Consider the following 23,827-nt stretch of genomic DNA (forward strand, 5'->3'; position numbering starts at 1 on the left):
GGTTATATTCATGTGTAAGAAACGGATTATTTGCATATATTTACATGTATTATTATTCATTAGGCAAAATCACCCACGGTGAATATATTTACACATAAATGTTGTTTAGTGTATAATAGACATACGTAGGTTATACATATGTTTTCAACTAGGATGCATAATGGAAATTTTTTTTGGGACTGTACTTACAGATTTATTTCTCAAGACATTGATGATCAACCGATGATCAACGGACCAAAAAAGGCGGTCAAGAAGATTTTCCTTCATTGGGCCGGATATCTGATCTCCTCTGTCACTGACTGCCAGACCCTGTGGCTTCCAATCATCAAGAGACAAAGAAAGGCTCGTACGAGGATCTTTGTCCATTGGGTCGGCTATCTGATCTCCTCTGTAACTGACTGCCGGACCTTGTGGCTTCCAATGATCAAGAGACAAATAAAGGCTCGTAAGAGGATCTTCGTCCATTGGGTCGGCTATCTGATCTCCTCTGTCACTGACTGCCGGACTCTCTGGCTTCCAATGATGAAGGGACAAAGAAAGGCGTGCAAGAAGATCTTCCTCTATTGGGCCGGATATCTGATCTCCTCCGTCACCGACTCTTGGACCCTGTGGCTGGAAGAGTGCTGGGAGATTCTCAGGACGAGTTTGAGGCTGAATATGAGGGCCTGCAAGAAAAATACCAGAAGGCAAGAAAAAACGTGAATGCGCAAGGCTGAGAGGATCATGATCATGCACTGCTAAAGTACTACCCATGTAATTACTGAGATCATAATCATTAGATGGCTCATAATTATCAGCTGACTCCTCATAGAACCGAGCTGGATTTTGGTCAAAAACATAACTAGCTTGGTCCAAATCATGTGTATTTTCCATTATAGGTTTGTTCTACACTAGTTCTCATTGATGGCAAATGATGGCAAAATGTTTGAAAGTGGAGAAAATTTCGGAGATTTTTTATTGAAAAAATCCATCATTTCTTAGTCTTGCAGAGGATATTTTTTAAGGAAAACTAACAAAAAATTCAAAAAAAACTTTAGTTTTAATGAAAATGACAAATAAAGGTATAGTGAATAGTACCAGAAAAAAGTAAAAATATGGTTTTTCGTTAAAAGTGAACAGTACCAGGAGTGTTTTGTTAAAACTCCTTTTCTTTTTTTTTTTTTTTTTTTTTAATCTTAACATGAACAACCCTACAATCTATTCTACTCTCATAGTCTCACTATTTCCAAATGGTAAAGGCCAAGAAACAGGTGTCCGGCTGAATGTTACCTGAACAAGTAGATGACGAATAATCAAGAGACAAAGAGAGGAACGTAAGAGGATCTTCGTCCATTGGGTCGGATATCTGATCTCCTCTATCACTGACTGCCGGACCTTGTGGCTTCCAATGATGAAGAGACAAAGAAAGGTGCGTAAGAGGATCTTCGTCCATTGGGTCGGATATCTGATCTCCTCTATCACTGACTGCCGAAGCCTTTGGCTGGGAGAGTACTGAGAGATTCTTAGAACGAGTTTGATGCGCAAGTTTCTGACAAGTTTGATGCGCAAGGCTGATAATCAACGGACCAAAAAAGGCGGTCAAGATCTTCCTTCATTGGGCCGGATATCTGATCTCCTCTGTCACTGACTGCCAGACCCTGTGGCTTCCAATCATCAAGAGACAAAGAAAGGCTCGTACGAGGATCTTTGTCCATTGGGTCGGCTATCTGATCTCCCCTGTAACTGACTGCCGGACCTTGTGGCTTCCAATGATCAAGAGACAAATAAAGGCTCGTAAGAGGATCTTCGTCCATTGGGTCGGCTATCTGATATCCTCTGTCACTGACTGCCGGACTCTCTGGCTTCCAATGATGAAAGGGCAAAGAAAGGCGTACAAGAAGATCTTCCTCCATTGGGCCGGATATCTGATCTCCTCCGTCACCGACTCGTGGACCCTGTGGCTGGAAGAGTGCTGGGAGATTCTCAGGACGAGTTTGAGGCTGAATATGAGGGCCTGCAAGAAAAATACCAGAGGGCAAGAAAAAACGTGAATGCGCAAGGCTGAGAGGATCATGATCATGCACTGCTAAAGTACTACCCATGTAATTACTGAGATCATAATCATTAGATGGCTCATAATTATCAGCTGACTCCTCATAGAACCAAGCTGGATTTTGGTCAAAAACATAACTAGCTTGGTCCAAATCATGTGTATTTTCCATTATAGGTTTGTTCCCCACTAGTTCTCATTGATGGCAAATGATGGCAAAATGTTTGGAAGTGGTGAAAATTTCGGAGATTTTCTATTGAAAAAATCCATCATTTCTTAGTCTTGCAGAGGATATTTTTTAAGGAAAACTAACAAAAAATCCAAAAAAAACTTTAGTTTTAATGAAAATGACAAATAAAGCTAAAGTGAATAGTACCAGAAAAAGTTAAAAATATGGTTTTTCGTTAAAAGTGAACAGTACCAGGAGTGTTTTGTTAAAACTCCTTTTTTTTTTTTTTTTTTTTTTTTAATCTTAACATGAACAACCCTACAATCTATTCTACTCTCATAGTCTCACTATTTCCAAATGGTAAAGGCCAAGAGAGAGGTGTCCGGCTGAATGTTACCTGAACAAGTAGATGACGAATAATCAAGAGACAGAGAGAGGAACGTAAGAGGATCTTCGTCCATTGGGTCGGATATCTGATCTCCTCTATCACTGACTGCCGAACCCTGGGAGAGTACTGAGAGATTATTAGAATGAGTTTGACGCACAAGTCTGCGATGAGTTTGATGCGCAACTCTGCGAGGAGTTTGATGCGCAAGGCTGAGACGACCATGATCAAGCACTGCCATAGTACTACCGATGGAATTACTGTGATTATAATCATTAGATGGCTCCTCATAGAACCGAGCTGGATGTTGTTCAAAAACATAACTAGCTTGGTCCAAATCATGCGTATTTTCCTTCATAGGTTTGTTCCACACTAGATTAACCATTGTTCTCATTGATGACCTATAATAATCAGATTTTCTTGAAAATTGAAGCACTATAACTTCAACTTTATCCCCACTTTGCAATTTGAGCTTATCGTTCGATAGTTGTCCTTGCCAAAGTATGTGCCAAAGATTATAGTTTGAAGGCTTATCCCAATATCCGCTGCCAAAGTAAGCCTGCAACTTAGTACCCTTGGTATGATTTATAACAGTAATGCCAAATTCAAAATTACTTTCAAATGCATATTTGTGCAAGAAGCACAGAGTCAGCCCTTCAAAAGTACGACCATCATTCGGGGGAATATCAAAACTGACTGTATTGCCATGGTTAACAAACTCAAACCAATCAGGAATAAAATTCCCATAAAGTAAAATGCCACCAAATCCGCACGAAGTCCATCCCTACATATACAATGCAAGTGTCATATATATACATGTAAACGTGTGTTTGTGTGTGCATGTGCACGATAGGAAGGCAATGAGAGAGAGAGTGAGATACCTGTAGGATGTTCTTCCCAAAATCAGCTATGAGATTGGTGCAGTTACTCATATCAATCAATGTCATGAAGTTTAATGACTTATCCAAGCCTGGAACCTCAATGAGTTTGGGTGAATCACTTACCTTCAACTCTCTCATATTTGACATTTTCGAAAAATTGGGCATTGTTTCCAATGCAGGACAATTAGCGGCATACAGAAATTTCAAATTTGTTGGTAAATCAGGGATTGTACGAAGGTTAAAGCAGTCATCTAACCTCAATGTTTCAAGCTTTGTAAGACCACTTAGGCTGAGTAGGGTATGAAAATCATTCCCTCGAAGATCCAAAACTTGTAAAGAAATTAGACTCCCAAGATCCCCAGGGATTGCATCATGTGCTAATTTCACACCTTTTAGGGATAAAAGAGTGAGATTCTTCAATCTAACTATGGAAGATGGTATTTGTCTTATGGCTGTATGCTCTGCTTCAAGTATTCTCAATGATTTCATCTCCCCTAAATCCTCATGCACTTCTCTCAATTTAGAACATCCAGTAAGAAGAAGCGTCTCAAGAGATTTCAACTTATAGAAATCCCTTGGAAGAGAACTAAGCTTTTCGCATTCTTTAAGGTTCACCAAAGAAAGTTTTTGAAGTTGACCAATGGAGGGGTGAATCTCGGACAAACTCACACAACCTTCCAGTATCAACTCTTCAAGCTTTGGGACTTGTGAAAAGTCCGGTGATTTAATTAGAGATAGGGAATAACTGAGATTCAGGATTTTCAACCTCTCTAGCAACTGTTACAGAAAACCAAAGGAAAATTGAAATTAATATCCATAAAGAAGAAGTCATAAAAAAAAAAAGGAAATCCAAAAACAAATAGAAACAGAACATCATCATGTGTAATTGATCGTACCTTATAACCCTCCCAAACTTGTACCACTTCGCTGGACTGCAAATCTAAAACAACTAGTCTTGGTTGATCAAAAAAGTCATCTGGTATGGACTTTAAAGGGAATCCTTCCCAACACAACCATAGTAACTCTTTGGGAAGATGTTTGTATTCTCCATTGAGTTGAACGTATTTGAGATGAAGGAATCTCAGTTTCTTCATATTGGCAAATGCTTCTGTACTGAAACTAGGCATGCTAGAGCTTCGAGGCCAAGGATAAGGGAAATTGAGAGCAAGCCATTCAACTTCTTCAGTTCCCTGTTAACAAAAGGATATATTCATGTGTAAGAAACGGATTATTTGCATATATTTACATGTATTATTATTCATTAGGCAAAATCACCTACGGTGATTATATTTACACATAAATGTTGTTTAGTGTATAATAGACATACGTGCGTTATATATATTTTTTCAAGCAGGATGCATTATGCATAATTTTATTGGGAATGTACTCACAGATTTATTTCTCAAGACTTCGGCGGCCTCTTGACGGTTCCACAACCTACTCCATTTTCCAGGGTGATCAAGAGATTTTTCAGAAATGATTACTCTAGCCATTTCTTGAAGCAAATCATGCATATTCAACTTGTTGTCTTCAACAGTTAGAAGACATCGTTCACGGAGGACACTAATTCCTATTGTTGCAGAAAATCCGCATCTATGTAATCTTTTTGCAACAAAGTCCTTGTCCTCTCCAATAAAGAAACAAGATATGTCAAGAAATATAGCCTTCTCTGAATGACGTAGCCCATCAAAGCTTATTCTGAGTCGATTTACAATGTTTTCATCTGGATATCTTCCCAATTCCTCCAATTGACTTTCCCACTCTACCAACGATCTTTTAATCAAAAGAGATCCTAAAACTTCAAGAGCTAGTGGTAAACCTCCACAGTAAGAAACAACCTTTTCTGAAACTTCAAGATATCCTTGATCAGGACAAATATTTTTAAAGGCATGCCAACTAAATAGCTCAAGAGCTTCTTCTTCATTCATTTTCTTAACCTGAAATTTTTCGTTCACATTTAGTAGTAGACGTTCATCTCGTGTCGTTATGATAATTCTACTTCCAGGACCAAACCAATCGTGACTTCCAACTATTGCATCCAGTTGTTCCTTTTTATCTATGTTGTCCACGATGACAAGTATCTTTCTATTTGAAAATTGTTCTTTTATCAGGCCGATACCATCGTCAACACAGCTTATTTCACGCTTCTTTTTCAAGATGTCAGAAATAAGTTTTTTTTGCACATCAACCAGATCATGTTTACTTGTAGCATCGCGAACGTCGGCAAGGAAACTTTTGAATTCAAACTGAGGATGAATTTGGTTATAAATGGCTTTGGCAGCTGTTGTTTTACCCAATCCACCCATCCCCCAAATTCCAACCATGAGAACATCATTTGATCCACCACTTGAAAGATAACTGATAATATCTTGAATGCGTGAATTGATTCCGACTGTGTGCTTGGCCACATGTAATTTGTTAGTGCTGGTGAGCCATTTACAAATATTCTCGTCAATAATTTTTTTAATGAACTCTGCTTCGGGCCTGAAAATTGAATTCATAAGCATTAGTGGGACTCAATGAAGGCTCGGTAGGAGATATCAGTACATAACAATTTTCTTTCCTTCATATAATATATGTGTGTGTATGTGTGTATATATATTAACTAGCTACCAGCTAGTATGTGATTTTATGACGAACTTGAATAAAAGAATTCATTGATAACTAAAAGTTAGGCGTATGAATTAAACTCCAATTACGGTTTAGTTATGAGAGATTAAGGTGTATTAATTAAGCATGTGAATGAATGTTTAGATTATGTAAAATATAAATTAAGCATGTCAATTAATTGAGAGATTAAGTCATTCGCTAAAATTTGCAGCTTCTGTGAAGGATCAATGTGCGAGATTAAGGTGTATTAATTAAGCATGTTAATTAGAGTAATACAACTTAAATCTTGAAAAGCAGCTGAATGATTACCCATTGCTAGCGTTTTTAAGATGGTAGCCAGACAAATTCGCAGCTTTTGTGAGAGCCTCTCCCCACAGCTTTAGCCTTTCTTGTTTAGCTTCACGTTTCTTGTCATCTTTTTCTTCACGGATGTCCTTTTCATGGTTCTGAAATGCTTCGACTAAATCTCCGTCCTGCTTCATGACATGCGAAGGATCGACGTGATAGAATATTGGCAAAACACGTCGCTGAAGTTCGGATCTGCACTCCATGATCTTCACCAGCTCGTCAAGACACCAACTCGAATCCGCATACCTCTTTGAGAAGATAATGACAGAGATCCTCGACTCTTCGATTGCACGAAACAGTTTCTCTTTTATTTCTTCCCCTCTTGGTAGATCGTCTTCATCAATAAAGACCTGGTACCCTCTGGCTTTTAATGCCGCGTGGAGGTGGCTCGTGAAGCCATAGCGCGTGTCTTCACCCCTGAAGCTCAAGAATACGTCGTACTTCCAGAGTTTGGACTGGGAGTAGGACGAAGAGGAGGCTTCGTGGGCTGTCATGGCGGTATCCACCGTTATGGCATAGCAGTGGCTCAGATCACAGACTGAAAAAATGGCAACAGCTGCGTTTCCGTTGCCGAAGGATGATACTTGAACGTAAGTCAAGATATTGAGTCAACAAAAGCAAAAGTTTAATATCTAATACTGTTGGCGTGTGGACCTGATAGAACAGAGGAAAAAAAGAGAGAGGAAGGTGCAGGGAAAGAGAGAGGAAAAGAGGAAAAAGGGGAACATGATAGAACAGACTCGAGAGGGTGCAGGGAAATAGAGGAAAAGAGGAAAAAAAAAAGAAAAATGATAGGACAGATTAAAGAGATTTTTTAGTGTGATTGGTATACGATATGAAACATTACATGTCACAATATTAATAGTGAAATAAGTGTGACTGGTATCCACCGTTATGACATTGCAATGGTTCAGATCACGACTGAAAAAATGAGAGTGGTTCTGTTTGTGTTGCCGAACTAACGATACTGAAATACCTAGACCTAAGTCAAGCTCCTTCAGTCCACAAAAGCAAAAGTTATCCACGTCCATTAAAATGAGATTAAATGGACCAAAATGCTCTTCGATCCCTCTCTCTGGACCTACCAATATTATTTAAGGAAAATTAACAAAAAGTTTAAAAATACTTTAGTTTTAACGAAGAATAACAAATAAATATATAGTAAATAGTATCTAGAAAAGGTAAAAATAAGATTTTGTCATTAAAAGTGAATAGTACAGGAGTGTTCCGTTAAAATTCACTATTATTTAATCCAAACGTCCATCCCAGATTGTATGGCAACGAATTGTTGTTTTTCTTATTTCACGTGAAACTGCGTCCACACACGAAAGATCTTCATTCTCCACTTTAGTTCACGCGGTGAATTGTTATCAAAGAAAACAATGCCTTCCATATAAATTCATTACTTTATACAAATTCAACTTTATATTCGAAGCTTCACCATGTTGACATATCTAAAATGTGTTGCGTTAATTGTTCTCATTCTATCAATTAATTAGTTCGAATCCAAATGATATAAAAATAATAATAGCATGAAATCCTAATTGTCGAACTAAGAAGACACACCATTCCATTACGAAATTGGAAAAAAAAATGTGGGAAATATAGAGTGTGCATGCATGCCAAGTAACATCCACATGAACTAAAAGATGAGAAACTCTTAATAAGAGGACTGTTGAAAATGAAAATTGATTGCCTTCTGATTATTCATCTCTAAATATTGATGGTATGTGAGTAGTTATATTGGTGGTACATGGGTAGTTACTGTTGGATCTCACATTAAACTGAGATCATATCGTAGAAATCCATGGAAGAAAACTGCTAACTCGTTCGTGCTCTTTCTCCGTTGTTTTTGAGGTTGAACACGTAACCTTTTTCTCTTTTTTTTCCCTTTTCTTTTTTTTCACTTTTTTCGTTTCTTTCCTATTTTTATTACGTTTCTACTTCTTATTTACATATTTTTGTTTTTTTATTTTTTTAGTACAGTTTTATGTTTAGTTATGTTTTTTTTACCAATTTGTCTTCATTTTTTTATTTTTTTAAATTTGGATTGTGAAGGAAATTAAGGATCATTTTTCGTATTTTCGAATACTTGCATTTAAGGGCCGAATTACCATTGGGCTTTCGGGTGAAAGTAGTAGACGTGGGAAAGAATAGAGAGAGGAGTACCGCCTCGCCTTACGCCTTTCTTCCGTCGGCGTCGTCTAGGGCTTTAGTTGTAACAGGGCCTATAAGGAGCACGATAGCCCCTGTAATTCGTCAACCTTCAATTCACAAACGTGACCAGAGTCTGGAGGCTGAGCCGCCGTAGAAATATTACTGTTACCATCCTCCTCTTGGTGATCGCCCTGCCTCATGCCCTTCTGGATTCAGGGCCTGCATATGGACAGGGTGATTACCAAGGGGATGACGGTAATATTTAATTCATGATGTTGGCAAACTCGTCGGAAAATAGACCCCGGCGCCGGAAAACTCACCGGGGGCAGAGCTCTGAAGTGGCTGCCATACCACTCCTGTCGCTGACATTTCACGAAGAAGATAAGGAACACCCAAATTATGCTAAATTTCAGTGCTTTTTGCTGTTTAACTTTGTTTTTGTGTTCTTGGGTTTCAGGTTTTGGTTGCTGGTGACAGGGTTCGAAAGCCGGGTATGAATCAACTCTCAAATCTATTTAATTTCAGTTTCGATTTCAATGCCTCTTTTGAAATTTATCATGGCCTTTCAATTTCCCTCTAAAGCATAGTGTGCATGTTTCAAGTTCCACTCTCACATCTTTGCAAATTATGCACTGCAAGGCTTATCATGGCCTTTCAATTGAAATGGCACTAGATATGTTTTGACAGGCCCGTTCTGCGCATTTGATATGTCTGAGGGCTGTCATGACATGTCATAGCAATAGCTACTCTCCTGTTGGTGTCCAGGACATTATTTTTCCTCACTCTTTGATTTAGAAGGTTGGAGTCCCGGAACAGCTGCATATTATAGGTCCACTGCAATGGCATTGTTTTACTATATAGTAAGAGTAGCTTTGTTTTATTCAATCCGGAATTGAGGAATTCATTCATGTTCCCGATGAGCCATGCCTTCCAATGTGGCCCAGATTAGGTTTGGACCCCCGGGACGATTACAATTGGTCAGAACATATTGATACTGGTTTTCATCCTGGATTTGGCTATGATCCCAAATCTAACGAGTACAAATTTGTGGCCTTTACTACTTATACTCAAGAGTCAGATGACGTTATGATACTTACTGCTTCATACAAAGCGGTAGTATACACCATCAGTTGTGATTCTTGGAAAGAGGTCGATACCATTTCTTTAGAAGCCGAAACTACTTTGTTTTGGCCTGACAGGTTCCAGATGTGCTTCAAGGGAATGCGTTATTGGCTGGGAATTGAGCAAGATAAGGAAATATCTGTTTATGACACTTGATGACCCAGAAGGCGGGAGAGTGATCATTTCTTTCAATACAAGTTGCTAGGTATTTCATGGTATACCCGAACCATCTGAGCTCCAACGATTACCCCTGGGGCGTCACCTTGATTTGAAGCTTATTGTGTTGAATGAATCAGTTTCTTATGGTTCACAATGATGGACGCGTAGTTTGCTTTAATCTTAATACTAAAAAGCTTACCTGTTTTCCCATTGAAACATGAGGTGAGTTTGTTGGTTATGCGAATAGCATAGTTGTGGTCATGGGATGCAACCACAAGCCTGAGAGCATAGAGAATAATTGCTCAGACAAAGATGAAGATGCGATGGTGGCGGTAGAAGGGAAGAGGGAAAGCTGCCGGAGGCGGTACTCATATTCCGTTTGGGCCATTCCACCGGCTGATGTTTCCCATAGAATCAAGAAGGTGATGGAGGGCCTCCGGGCTGAGTTTGGTGCGTTTCCCTGTAAACAGTAAGTTGCTGTTTACATTAACTTTTGAGCTGGTTTTTTTTTGATTTCACGGAAGCTTCCTTTTTAATTTCTTCTTGTTGTTTACGGGAATGTTCATATGTAATCTGTCTGTCTGCAATATTTGATGGATGCAGGTTCTATGCCATATTTAAGCCTCCTCTACGGGAAGTCGACGGAAGAAGAGGAAAAAAGCTCGAGAACTGGTTAATGCTCTGGATGTATGAGGGCATTACTAGCTTGACCTTCCGCGTAACTTGCTTTGCAGTGTATGAAATCGACTACGGTGACCAGTCTCTGAAATCTTTGGACGAAGATTGATGAAATCGGCCATTAGACAAAGTTCTCTGAATTCATGTAATTGCAAGCAAGTTAGCAACTCTGAGGTCGAACAAAGTTATAATATATCAATCATTTGCAAAGGTGGAGTAATATATCAAATATCAAAGGATCCAGGGAACGAATAGGGAGTTATTGATAATGTATGTAATTAACCAACGAAGAGTTCATTTTTCCATCTGGATATGCAAATTTGTGGATAATATTGGTTGTTTAAAAAAGAGATTCAGCATTATTTAAGGATGATGCTAAAGAGATCATCTTTTTGGACCATATTTATAGATCACGTTATGATGATGTTAAGGTTGATGATTGAATTATTTCTTTAAACCATTGAAAATGGAATCTAACCATTAACAACCGCATTATTTGATTTCAAAATGTAATCTAAAAAGATTACCTTCTTAACATTTTCCATTAATTAATCCGTCCCTTGTTTCATTAGCGGTACAACAAAACACAACATTTCCTTGAAGTCCTTAATAATTCTCACCCAATTAAAATAAAAATTAAATTAATCAAATAAAAACAAAATATTAGAAATGCCAAAAATACAAGGGAATGGCGAGCAGAGACAGAGAGAGGCGAGATCGTGAGCTTCTCATTCCGGCGACCAAACACTCCTCGTCTCTCTCCTCCTCCCACGGGCCCACCACACCGGCCGCGTGGTGAGTTTAAATTGCTGTTTGTTGGCCTTGGCTTTTGCTTTCTGTTTCAAATTTCATTGCTTTGTGTGTTGTGGTTGCTGAGAAAATGGAGGAAAATTGGAGGGAAAAGCTTAAAAAAAAAAAACAAGATATGTCAAGGAATATAACCTTCTGTGTATCATATAGCCCTTCAAAACTTCTTCTTAGTGGTTTTATTATTTTTTCACGAGGAGTTCTTTCCAATTTCTCCAATACTTTTCCACTTTGCCACTTCCAATTTCTCCTAATCAATGAAACATAATTATATAAGATCCCGCCAAAATCAGATCAACTTCAACTTGCAAATGATGGCAAAATGTTTGAAAGTGGAGAAAATTTCGGAGATTTTCTATTGAGAAATCCTTCATTTCTTAGTCTTGCGGAGGAGATTTTTTATCTTAACATGAACAGCCCTACAATCTATTCAGCTCTCATAGTCTCACTCTCTCCAAATGGAAAAGGCCAAAAGTCTAAGGTGTTTAGTTCAATGTTACCTGAACAAGTAGATGATGAATGATCAAGAGACAGAGAGGCACGTAAGAGGATCTTTGTCCGTTGGGTCGGATATCTGATCACCTCTGTCACTGACTGCCGAACCCTGTGGCTGGAATAGTACTGGGAGATTCTCAGGACGAGTTTGAGGCTGAATATGACGGCCTGCAGGAAAAATACCAGGAGGCAAGGAAAAACGTGAATGCGCAAGATCTCCTCTGTCACTGACTGCTGGACCCTGTGGCTTCCAATGATGAAGGGACAAAGGAAGGCGTGCAAGAAGATCTTCCTCCATTGGGCCGGACATCTGATCTCCTCTGTCACTGACTGCCGGACCCTGTGGCTTCCAATGATCAAGAGACAAAGAAAGGCTCGTAAGATGATCTTCCTCCATTGGGCTGGACATCTGATCTCCTTTGTCACTGACTGCCGGACCCTGTGGCTTCCAATGATCAAGAGACAAAGAAAGGCTCGTACGAGGATCTTCGACCATTGGGTCGGCTATCTGATCTCCTCTGTCACTAACTGCCGGACTCTGTGGCTTCCAATGATGAAGGGACAAAGAAAGGCGTGCAAGAAGATCTTCCTCTATTGGGCCGGATATCTGATCTCCTCTGTCACTGACTGTCGGACCCAGTGGCTGGAAGAGTGCTGGGAGATTCTCAGGACGAGTTTGAGGCTGAATATGACTGTCTGCAGGAAGAATACCAGGAGGCAAGGCAAAACGTGAATGCGCAAGGCTGAGAGGATCATGATCATGCACTGCTATAGTACTACCCATGTAATTACTGAGATCATAATCATCAGATGGGTCATAATTATCAACTGACTCCCATAGAACCGAGCTGGGTGTTGGTAAAAAACATAACTAGCTTGGTCCAAATCATGCGTATTTTCCCTTATAGGTTTGTTCCACACTAGATTAACCATTGTTCTCATTGATGGCAAATGATGGCAAAATGTTTGAAAGTGGAGAAAATTTCGGATATTTTCTAGAGAAATCCATCATTTCTTAGTCTTGCAGAGGAGATTTTTTTATCTTAACATGAATAGCCCTACAATCTATTCAACTTTCATAGTCTCACTATCTCCAAATGGTAAAGGCCAAGAGACTCAGGTGTGTGGCTGAATGTTACCTGAACAAGTAGATGATGAATGATCAAGAGACAAAGAGAGGCGCGTAAGAGGATCTTCGTCCACTGGGTAGAGTACTGAGAGATTCTCATGACGACTTTGAGGCTGAATATGATGGCCTGCAGGAAAAGTATCAGAAGACGAGGAAAAACGTGAATGCGCACGGCTGAGAGGACCATGAGCATGCACTGCTATAGTACTACTGATGGAATTACTGCGATCATAATCATTAGATGGCTCAGAACTATCAGATGATTCCTCATAGAACCGAGCTGGATGATGGTCAAAAACATAACCAACTTGGTCCAAATCATGCGTATTTTCCTTCATAGGTTTGTTCCACACTAGATTAACCATTGTTCTCATTGATAGCCTATAATAATCAGATTTTCTTGAAAGTTGAAGTACTACAACTTCAACTTTATCCCGACTTTGCAATTTGAGCTTATCGTTCGATAGTTGTCCTTGCCAAAGTATGTGCCAAAGATTATAGTTTGAAGGCTTATCCCAATATCCACTGCCTAAGTAAGCCTGCAACTTAGTACGCTTGGTATTATTTATAACAGTAATGCCAAATTCAAAATTACTTTCAAATGCATATTTGTGCAAGAAGCACAGAGTCAGCCCTTCAAAAGTACGACCATCATTCGGGGGAATATCAAAACTGACTGTATTGCCACGGCTAACAAACTCAAACCAATCAGGAACAAAATTCCCATAGAGTAAAATGCCACCAAATCCGCACGAAGTCCATCCCTACATATACAATGCAAGTGTCTTATATATATATAAGACATGTAAACGTGCGTTTGTGTGTGCATGTGCACGATAGGAAGGAATGAGAGAGAGAGAGGGAGATACCTGTAGGATGTTCTTCCCAAAATCAGCTGTGAGATTGGTGCAGTTACTCATATCAATCAATGTCATGAACTTTAATGACTTATCCAAGCCTGGAACCTCAGTGAGTTTGGGTGAATCACTTACCTTCAACTTTGTCATATTTGACATTTCCGAAAAATTGGGCATTGTTTCCAATGCAGGGCAATTGGCGGCATACAGAAATTTCAAATTTGTTGGTAAATCAGGGATTGTACAAAGGTTAAAGCAATCATTTAACCTCAAGGTTTCAAGCTTTGTAAGACCACTAAGGCTGGATAGGGTATGAAAATCATTCCCTCGAAGATCCAAAACTTGTAAAGAAATTAAACTCCCAAGACCCTGAGAGATTGCATCATGAGCTAATTTCACACCTTTTAGGGATAAAAGAGTGAGATTCTTCAATCTAACTGTGGAAGATGGTATTTGTCTTATGGCTGTATGCTCTGCTTCAAGTATTCTCAATGATATCATCTCCCCTAAATCCTCATGTACTTCTCTGAATTCTAAACAGTCATTAAGAAGAAGAGTCTCAACATATTTCAACTTATAGAAATCCCTTGGAAGAGAACTAAGCTTTTCGCATTCTTTAAGGTTCACCAAAGAAAGTCTTTTAAGTTGACCAATGGAGGGGTGAATCTCGGACAAACTCCCACAATTTTCCAGTATCAACTCTTCAAGATTTGGGACTTGTGAAAAGTCCGGTGATTTAATTAGAGATACAGAATGACTGAGATTCATGATTTTCAACCTCTCTAGCAACTGTTACAGAAAACCAAAGGAAAATTGAAATTAATATCCAAAGGGAAGATGTCATAAAAAAAAAAAAAAAGGAAATCCAAAAACAAATAGAAACAGAAACATTCATGTGTAATTGATCGTACCTTATAACCCTCCCAAACTTGTACCAGTTTGCTATACTGCATATCTAAAACAACTAGTCTTGGTTGATTAAAAAAGTCATCTGGTATGGACTTTAAAGGGCATCCTTCCCAACACAACCATATTAACTCTTTGGGAAGATGCTTGTATTCTCCATTGAGCTGAACGTATTTGAGATGAAGGAATCTCAGTTTCTTCATATTGGCAAAGGCTTCTGTACTGAAACTACGCATGTTAGAGCTTCAAGGCCAAGGATCAGGGAAATTTAGAGCAAGTCCTTCAACTTCTTCAGTTCCCTGTTAACAAAAGGTTATATTCATGTGTAAGAAACGGATTATTTGCATATATTTACATGTATTATTATTAATTAGGCAAAATCACCCACGGTGAATATATTTACACATAAATGTTGTTTGGTGTATAATAGACATACGTAGGTTATACATATGTTTTCAACTAGGATGCATTAATGGAAATTTTTTTTGGGAATGTACTTACAGATTTATTTCTCAAGACATTGATGACCTCTCGACGGTTCCACAACCTACTCCATTTTCCAGGGTGACCACGAGATTTTTCAGAAATGATTACTCTGGCCATTTTTCGAAGCAAATCATGCATATTCAACTTGTTGCCTTCAACAGTTACAAGACATCGTTCACGGAGGACAGTGATTCCTATTGATGCAAAAAATCCACATCCATCTAATACTTTTGTGACAAAGTCCTTGTCCTTTCCAATGAAGAAACAAGATATGTCAAGAAATATAGCCTTCTCTGAAGAATCTAGCCCTTCAAAGCTTATTCTGAGTCGATTTACAATGTTTCCATCTGGATAACTTCGCAATTTCTCCAATTGACTTTCCCACTCTGCCAACGATCTTTTAATCAAAAGAGATCCTAAAACTTCAAGCGCTAGCGGTAAACCTCCACAATAAGAAACAACCTTTTCTGAAACTTCAAGATATCCTTGATTAGGACAACTATTTTTAAAGGCATGCCAACTAAATAGCTCAAGAGCTTCTTCTTCATTCATTTTCTTAGCCTGACATGCTCTGTCCACATTTAGTAGTAGACGTTCATCTCGTGTGGTTATGATAATTCTACTTCCAGGACCAAACCAATCATGCCTTCCAACTACTGCATCCAGTTGTTCCTGTTTATCTATGTTGTCAACGATGACAAGTATCTTTCTATGTCGAAATTGTTGTTTTATCAGGCCAATACCTTCGTCAACACAGCTTATTTCAGGCTTCTTTTTCAAGATGTCAGAAATAAGTTTTTTTTGCAAATCAACCAGATCATGTTTATTTGTAGCATCGCGAACATCGGCAAGGAAACTTTTGAATTCAAACTTAGAATGAATTTGGTTATAAATGGCTTTGGCAGCTGTTGTTTTACCCAATCCACCCATCCCCCAAATTCCAACCATGAGAACATCATTTGATCCACCACTTGAAAGATAACTGATAATATCTTGAACGCGAGAATCGATTCCAACTATGTGCTTGGCCACATGTAATTCGTTAGTGCTGGTGAGCCATTCACAAATAGTCTCATCAATAATTTTTTTAATGAACTTTGTTTCGCACCTGAAAATTAAATTCATAAGCATTAGTGGAACCCAGTGAAGGCCCAGTAGGAGATATCAGTACATAAACAATTTTCTTTCCTTCTTTCCTTCATATATATATATATATATATATATATATATATATATATATATATATATTAACCAGCTACTAGCTAGTATGTGATTTTATGACGAACTTGAATAAAAGAAAGTCATTGATAAATAAAAGTTGGGCGTATGAATTAAACTCCAATTACGGTTTAGGTTACCTATGAGAGATTAAGGTGTATTTGTTTAGATTATGTAAGATGTTTATTAAGCATGTCAATTAATTGAGAGATTAAGTCGTGTTGAACGTTATCATGGTTCCTAGCCGTTAGGGTTAGGTCTTCTTAGTTCCAGGTTATTAGGAGTTTGTTTCAGTTGTTGATAATAAACCCTAGTTTGTAGGGATAAGTTATTTTGTTTTGAACTAGTCTTATACCACGTTGTAGGGTTGTAACGTGGGCTGCATTTTTCCTGCTTTCAGTTATCTTTGTAAGGCTACTTAAGAGCCGTGTTTACATGATTGAATAACAAGATTGTTCTCCCAAGTCTTTGAGTGTTCAAGCAAGCTTTGGCTACGTGTTCTAGTGTGAGAGTTCAACCTAGGGTTACCAACATCTGGTATCAGAGCCCCACCACGGGGCCTGATCGGAGTTAGTTATTCTATTCACCTGAACATCATGACGACTGAGAGTAGCTTTGTGCAACCTGCAATCCCACGACTTGATGGACACTATGATCATTGGAGCATGCTCATGGAGAACTTCCTGCGTTCTAAGGAATATTGGAGTTTGGTAGAGACTGGCATTCCTGCAGCAGCAGATGAGAGCAGTATCACAGATGTCCAGAAGAAAGCTATTGACGATTTGAAGTTAAAGGACCTAAAGGCTAAAAATTATTTGTTCCAGGCTCTTGATCGCTCAATTCTAGAGACCATATTGAAGAAGGACACTGCGAAAGACATCTGGGACTCACTGAAACAGAAGTACCAAGGCACGGCAAGAGTCAAGCGTGCCCAGTTACAGGCTCTTCGCAAAGAGTTTGAGATGTTGCATATGAAGACAGGAGAATCGGTGACTGAGTACTTTGCACGTACTCTCACCATAGCCAACAAGATGCGACTTCATGGGGAAAAGATGGAAGATGTAGTGGTCATTGAAAAGATTCTACGATCGATGGTCCCTAAATATGACTATGTGGTTTGTTCCATTGAAGAGTCAAATGATCTGGACGTCTTATCCATCGATGAACTGCAAAGTAGTTTGCTTGTGCACGAGCAAAGGATGGGAAGACACACCACGGAGGAGCAAGCTCTCAAAGTGACCTATGATACACAACAAGGTGGGCGAGAGGGACGCAGCAGCTATAGAGGAAGAGGGCGAGGAAGGGGTCGAATCGGCTCGTACAAATCCACCCTCGAATGTTACCATTGTCATGAACTTGGGCATTTTCAGTGGGAATGTCCTAAGAAGGGGAAGGATTCCAAAGGTTTTTATGCAGAAACTAGTGAAGAAATGCTACTGATGGCATATGTGGATATCAAGGGGAACGACAGGGAAGAACTATGGTTTTTGGACTCAGGTTGCAGCAATCACATGTGTGGGAAAATGGAGTTGTTCATAGAGTTGGACGACACCTTCAGGAAGTCTGTCAAACTTGGAAATAACTCAAGCTTGGACGTGTTAGGGAAGGGAAATGTTCGAATGGAGGTCAATGGAGCCATGCAAGTTGTTACTGGGGTATTCTACGTGCCAGAACTAAAAAATAATCTATTGAGCGTTGGTCAATTGCAAGAGAAGGGTCTTGCCTTCTTCATTAAAGGTGGCAAGTGCAGGATTTACCATCCAAGAAAAGGACTAATTTGGGAGACCACAATGGCAGAAAATCGCATGTTCATTTTGCTGACACGCACACAATTACAAGAGGAGCAATGTTTCAACGTGAGCACAGATGATCAACTCAAATTATGGCATCGTCGATATGGACACTTGGGTTGGAGTGGTCTCAGAATCCTGCAACAAAAGAACATGGTGAAGGGTTTACCAAAATTCAACGCACACACACAGGTGTGTGAAGAATGTCTGGTGGGAAAGCAACAACGAGATCCATTTCCAAAGGACAGCACATGGAGAGCATCTCAAATCCTTCAACTTGTGCATGCAGATATTTGTGGGCCTATAAATCCAGTCTCCAACAGTAACAAGAGGTACCTTCTTACGTTCATTGATGATTATAGCAGGAAAACATGGGTGTTCTTTTTGATTGAGAAATCAGAAGCATTTAATATGTTCATAAGCTTCAAAGCACGGGTTGAGAAAGAAACGAGTTCGAGTATAAGGGCTCTAAGAACAGATCGTGGAGGTGAATTCACTTCATTTGAATTCACCAATTTTTGCAACAAGAATGGAATTCAAAGGCAGCTCACAGCTGCTTACACCCCCCAACAGAATGGTGTCGCGGAGAGGAAGAACCGAACCATCATGAACATGGTTCGAAGCATGCTTACAGGAAAGAAAATCCCAAGAACTTTCTGGCCAGAAGCAGTAAATTGGGCCATTTATGTACTTAATCGAAGTCCAACCCTAGCAGTAAAGAGCTTGACGCCAGAAGAAGCATGGAGTGGCTCCAAACCATCAGTGGAGCACTTTAGGGTTTTTGGATGCATAGGACACGTGCATGTTCCTGATAGCAAGAGGATCAAACTTGATGACAAGAGCATGAAGTGTACTCTACTTGGAGTCAGTGAGGAGTCCAAGGCCTATCGTCTGTACAATCCAGTGTCCAAGAAAATTGTGATAAGCCGGGATGTTGTTTTTGAAGAGGACAAAGCTTGGGACTGGAGTAATAACTCCCAAGACAAGATCATGGCTGATCTTGAGTGGGACGTGAACGAAGAAGGAGACCTGAGGCATCATGATGAGGAAGGAGATCTGAGTGATCATGATGAGGAAGGAGACCTGAGTGATCATGTTGAGGCGGATGAACAGACTGAGATGACTGCTGAAAGACGAGTCAGAAGGCAACCAGTGTGGATGGAAGACTATGTGAGTGGAGAAGGACTTTCAGAGGAAGAAGATATGGTTCACTTAGCACTATTCGCTGAGTCGGATCCCATCACGTTTGAGGAGGCTATTCAAAGTGACAAATGGAAGAAGGCCATGGATTCAGAAATACAAGCAATAGAGAGAAATAATACATGGGAACTCACAGAGCTGCCACCAGAAGGGAAGATAGTTGGAGTAAAATGGATTTACAAAACCAAGTTCAACGAGAAAGGTGAAGTGGATAAATACAAAGCTCGCCTGGTTGCAAAAGGGTACAGTCAGCAATATGGAGTAGATTACGCAGAAGTTTTTGCACCTGTGGCACGGATGGATACAGTCCGAGTTGTGTTATCACTTGCAGCACAGAAGAACTGGACTGTCTACCAGTTGGATGTCAAGTCAGCTTTCCTCCATGGAGAAATAAATGAACAAGTGTTCATCGCACAGCCTCCAGGTTATGAAGAAAAGGGACAGGAGCATAAAGTCTACAAGCTTAAAAAGGCTCTATACGGTCTCAAACAGGCTCCCCGAGCCTGGTATAGCCGCATCGAGTCTTACTTCATAAAGGAAGGTTTTGAAAAATGCCCACATGAACACACCCTGTTCGTCAAGACAGAGAATGGAGGTAAAATGTTAATTGTGTGCCTGTATGTTGATGATCTTATATTTACTGGGAATGATGAGTCAAAGTTCAAGGATTTCAAGCATTCAATGATGACTGAGTTTGATATGACTGACCTTGGGAAAATGAGCTATTTTCTTGGCCTGGAAGTGATTCAAAGATCTGAAGGTATTTACATTACTCAACGAAAGTACGCACAAGAGTTATTGGGAAGGTTTAATATGGACCAATGCAATGCTGTTCATAATCCCATTGTGCCTGGGTTTAAATTGACAAAAGATGAAGATGGAGCAGAAGTGGACAGTACTAAGTACAAACAAATCGTGGGCAGCTTGATGTACTTAACAGCAACACGACCAGACATGATGTATGTGATTAGCCTAATAAGTAGGTTCATGGAGCGACCTACTGAGCTGCACCTTAAAGCAGCAAAGAGAGTATTGAGGTACTTGAAGGGCACAGTGAATTTTGGGCTGGTCTACAAGAAGGGAGGAGAAGAAGAACTCTATGGGTACACTGACAGTGATTATGCTAGAGATCAGGATGATAGGAAAAGTACTTCTGGGTATATTTTTATGTTAAGTGCAGGAGCAGTTTCTTGGTCATCAAAGAAACAACCGGTGGTCACATTATCAACCACTGAAGCTGAGTTCATAGCTGCAGCTTCTTGTGCATGTCAAACAGTTTGGTTAAGAAGGATTTTGCAGCAGCTCAATTTTGAATCGCATAAATCTACAATCATATACTGTGACAACAGTTCTACCATCAAGCTTTCAAAGAATCCAGTGATGCACGGGCGTAGTAAGCATATAGATGTTCGCTTTCACTTTCTTCGCGAGCTCACCAGGGATGAGATTGTAGAGTTGGTTCAGTGTACCTCGCAGGAGCAATTGGCTGATATCATGACCAAGCCTCTAAAGCTAGACGTTTTTCAGAAACTGCGAGGATTGTTGGGTGTTCATTCACTCATGCATGTAAACTGATTGCTGTTAGCATTCAGTTTAAGGGAGGATGTTGAACGTTATCATGGTTCCTAGCCGTTAGGGTTAGGTCTTCTTAGTTCCAGGTTATTAGGAGTTTGTTTCAGTTGTTGATAATAAACCCTAGTTTGTAGGGATAAGTTATTTTGTTTTGAACTAGTCTTATACCACGTTGTAGGGTTGTAACGTGGGCTGCATTTTTCCTGCTTTCAGTTATCTTTGTAAGGCTACTTAAGAGCCGTGTTTACATGATTGAATAACAAGATTGTTCTCCCAAGTCTTTGAGTGTTCAAGCAAGCTTTGGCTACGTGTTCTAGTGTGAGAGTTCAACCTAGGGTTACCAACAAGTCGTGTACTTAAATGTTTCAAATCTTGAAAAGCAAGTAAATGATTACCCGTTGTCAGTTGTTTGGTGGTCAGACAAATTTGTAGCTTCTGTATGAACCTCTATCTGCCTCTTCCTGAAAGATTAAGGTGTATTAATTAAGCATGTTAATTAGAGTAATACAACTTAAATTTTGAAAAGCAGCTGAAATGATTACCGATTGTTAGCGATTTTAAGATGGTGGCCAGACAAATTTGCAGCTTTTGTGAGAGCCTCTCTCCACAGCTTTAGCCTTTCTTGTTTAGCTTCACGTCTCTTGTCATCTTTTTCTTCACGGATGTCCTTTTCGTGCTTCTGAAATGCTTCTGCTAAATCTCCGTCCTGCTTCCTGACATGCGAAGGATCAATGTGATAGAATATTGGCAAAACATATCGCCCCAGTTTGCATCTGCACTCCATGATCTTCACCAGCTCATCAAGACACCAACTCGAATCCGCATATCTCTTTGAGAAGACAATGATAGAGATTATCGACTCTTCGATTACTCGAAACAGTTCTTCTTTTATTTCTTCCCCTCTTTTTAGATCGTTCTCATCAATAAAGACCTGGTATCCTGTGTCTTTTAATGCTGCGTAGAGGTGGCTCGTGAAGCCATTGCGCGTGTCTTCACCCCTGAAGCTCAAGAATACGTCGTACTTCCAGAGCTTGGACTTGGAGGAGGACGAAGAGGAAGCTTCGTGGGCTGTCATGGCGGTATCCACCGTTATGGTGGTTCAGATCACATACCTAAAAAATGACAGTAGTTGTGTTTGTGTTGTCGAAGGATGATACTTAAACATGTGCCGAGCGGGAAGGAGGGAAAGAGAGAAGAAAAGAGGAAAGAAAGGAACATGATAGGACAGACTATTAAAATGAGTAGAAAATTTTAATTGTAACGGAACGTACCTCACGTATTTTAATAAAAATGATGAAAATTTTAATTTTTAACTTATTAACTTCTTAATACATATATTTTATTATTTATATTGTGATACATAATGTCTCATTCTATATATCGGTTACATTAAAAAATCTCTCTAAAAATAAAAAAAGATCATTTCCAATCTCTTCCACCAATATTATTAAATCAAATTTTCTGAATCTTTCAACTTTCTTCCCACAGCCAAAAATTATTACAATTTTTAAAATATCAAAATAGATGAAATTTGAAAGATCCGATAATTATGGTGGAAGAGATCGGAATCGATCGCTTCTATATTAAAATGATGCCACGACCCATGTGAAGAAGAATATTAAAATGATGCCTTTTAAATACGACGGTGAAAAGTCGTCCGACACGAAATAGCGTCAAAGGGCGGTGAAAAAACAAACAATATTATGAGAGAGGAAGAAATAAAACTCTGCAATTGAAGAAAAAAATATTATCTCCTTCTTCAACTTGCAACAAACAAACAAAAAAATCACTTTAACATATTCCGGTAGATAGACCTATCACACAACTAGCAAATTTAGGAGAGAGAAAGAGACCTGCACTCAAGTCGTAAGTTCGCCCGAGAAATTTTCCAATTCAGAATCCAGATCGTGGGTTTTTCTCCTTTCAGCTGTTCAATTTTGGGCTTGGCCAAGAATTTTCAAGGGATTTTTGTAACTTGGAAGCCATCTTTTTCAATTTCAGAGCCGGAGGGCGGACTGAATTGTGGGGGGGGGGGGGGGGGAGAAGTTGGAGGGAAAAGTAGGTGTTCTTGGATTTACCTAGATGGAGGACGACGAAGGGGGAAGGGTGAGAGAGAGAGAATAAAATTATTTTTAATGGTATTTTTTTATTAAATTAACGATGAGGCCCAGGCTCACCGTTAATTATGGAGGCTCAGTTACACGTGGAATTGAATGGGGGAGTTTGGTGGAAGCAAGTCCTGCTAGCTGAGAATTTTTCAATGCGGTGGATACAACGTATACGTAAGTGTTACTATATAAGTAGTAGAATATGTGTGTTAAAAAATTAATAATTTAAAAAATAAAATTTTTCATTATTTATATAAAAATACATGATATGCCACTCGTGTTCTCGTCATAATAAAACATTTCTCCTGCTAGCATTTTCTTTTTCAAGAATAAGAGGGTAGAAACAAGAGACACAGATGACTTATATTGTGCAATTTCCACTCCTAATTTAATCAAAGTATTTTGTGATAAAAATATTCACATATGAAATGTTGTGCATGTAGTAAAATTCAAGTTGATAGAAAGTACTGATGTTGTTAATGATGGATCCTTGTAGAGCATGTGATAAAATTTTCATTTTTCAAAGCTGTTTGTAAAACGTTAATAGATGAGCCCTTAACTTATATGTTAGCCACCATTAGCTAGTAATAAATAAAATCGGACTCTATGAAAAAACACTGTGTAAAAAGGATAAGCACCTTACAAACCACTTATGTTTAGGGGTGGGCACGATTTAGTTTGGTCCAAATGATATAAAAATAATAATAGCATAAAATCCTAA

General features: G+C 39.2%; 3 protein-coding genes and 1 pseudogene across 3 annotated transcripts; 1 reads left to right on the top strand and 3 right to left on the bottom strand.

Moving 5' to 3' along the window:
- Positions 1–1,502: 1,502 nt before the first annotated feature.
- LOC137746887 (disease resistance protein RUN1-like) lies at positions 1,503–22,984 on the bottom strand. The gene is made up of 7 exons (XM_068486903.1): positions 22,852–22,984; positions 6,384–6,978; positions 4,856–5,948; positions 4,361–4,654; positions 3,465–4,241; positions 2,596–3,367; positions 1,503–2,146 (listed from the first exon to the last, which is right to left on the bottom strand). Exons 2-7 carry the CDS (start codon positions 6,914–6,916, stop codon positions 1,503–1,505), a joined length of 4,113 nt encoding a protein of 1,370 aa, XP_068343004.1. The 5' UTR covers positions 6,917–6,978; positions 22,852–22,984.
- Positions 8,577–10,908, top strand: LOC137746748 (uncharacterized). The gene is made up of 2 exons (XM_068486758.1): positions 8,577–10,329; positions 10,464–10,908. Exons 1-2 carry the CDS (start codon positions 10,121–10,123, stop codon positions 10,645–10,647), a joined length of 393 nt encoding a protein of 130 aa, XP_068342859.1. The 5' UTR covers positions 8,577–10,120; the 3' UTR covers positions 10,648–10,908.
- LOC137746746 (uncharacterized) lies at positions 11,869–12,624 on the bottom strand. Its single transcript, XM_068486756.1, has one exon. It carries the CDS (start codon positions 12,622–12,624, stop codon positions 11,869–11,871), a length of 756 nt encoding a protein of 251 aa, XP_068342857.1.
- Positions 12,955–22,088, bottom strand: LOC137746749 (disease resistance protein RPV1-like; annotated as a pseudogene).
- Positions 22,985–23,827: the final 843 nt, after the last annotated feature.

The sequence above is a fragment of the Pyrus communis genome, chromosome 10 (genome assembly GCF_963583255.1).
Source record: "Pyrus communis chromosome 10, drPyrComm1.1, whole genome shotgun sequence".
Classification (NCBI taxonomy): Eukaryota; Viridiplantae; Streptophyta; class Magnoliopsida; order Rosales; family Rosaceae; genus Pyrus; species Pyrus communis.

Bases quoted from the DNA above. Each gene is read 5' to 3' on its own strand.
- LOC137746887 (XM_068486903.1), bottom strand. From the start codon at position 6,916: ATGACAGCCCACGAAGCCTCCTCTTCGTCCTACTCCCAGTCCAAACTC. The intron at 5,949-6,383 runs GTAATCATTCAG...TTCAATTTTCAG, and splicing joins CTTAAAAACGCTAGCAATGG to GCCCGAAGCAGAGTTCATTA. The intron at 4,655-4,855 runs GTGAGTACATTC...TTTTGTTAACAG, and splicing joins AAGTCTTGAGAAATAAATCT to GGAACTGAAGAAGTTGAATG.
- LOC137746746 (XM_068486756.1), bottom strand. From the start codon at position 12,624: ATGGGTAGTACTATAGCAGTGCATGATCATGATCCTCTCAGCCTTGCG.
- LOC137746748 (XM_068486758.1), top strand. From the start codon at position 10,121: ATGGGATGCAACCACAAGCCTGAGAGCATAGAGAATAATTGCTCAGAC. The intron at 10,330-10,463 runs GTAAGTTGCTGT...TGATGGATGCAG, and splicing joins GGTGCGTTTCCCTGTAAACA to GTTCTATGCCATATTTAAGC.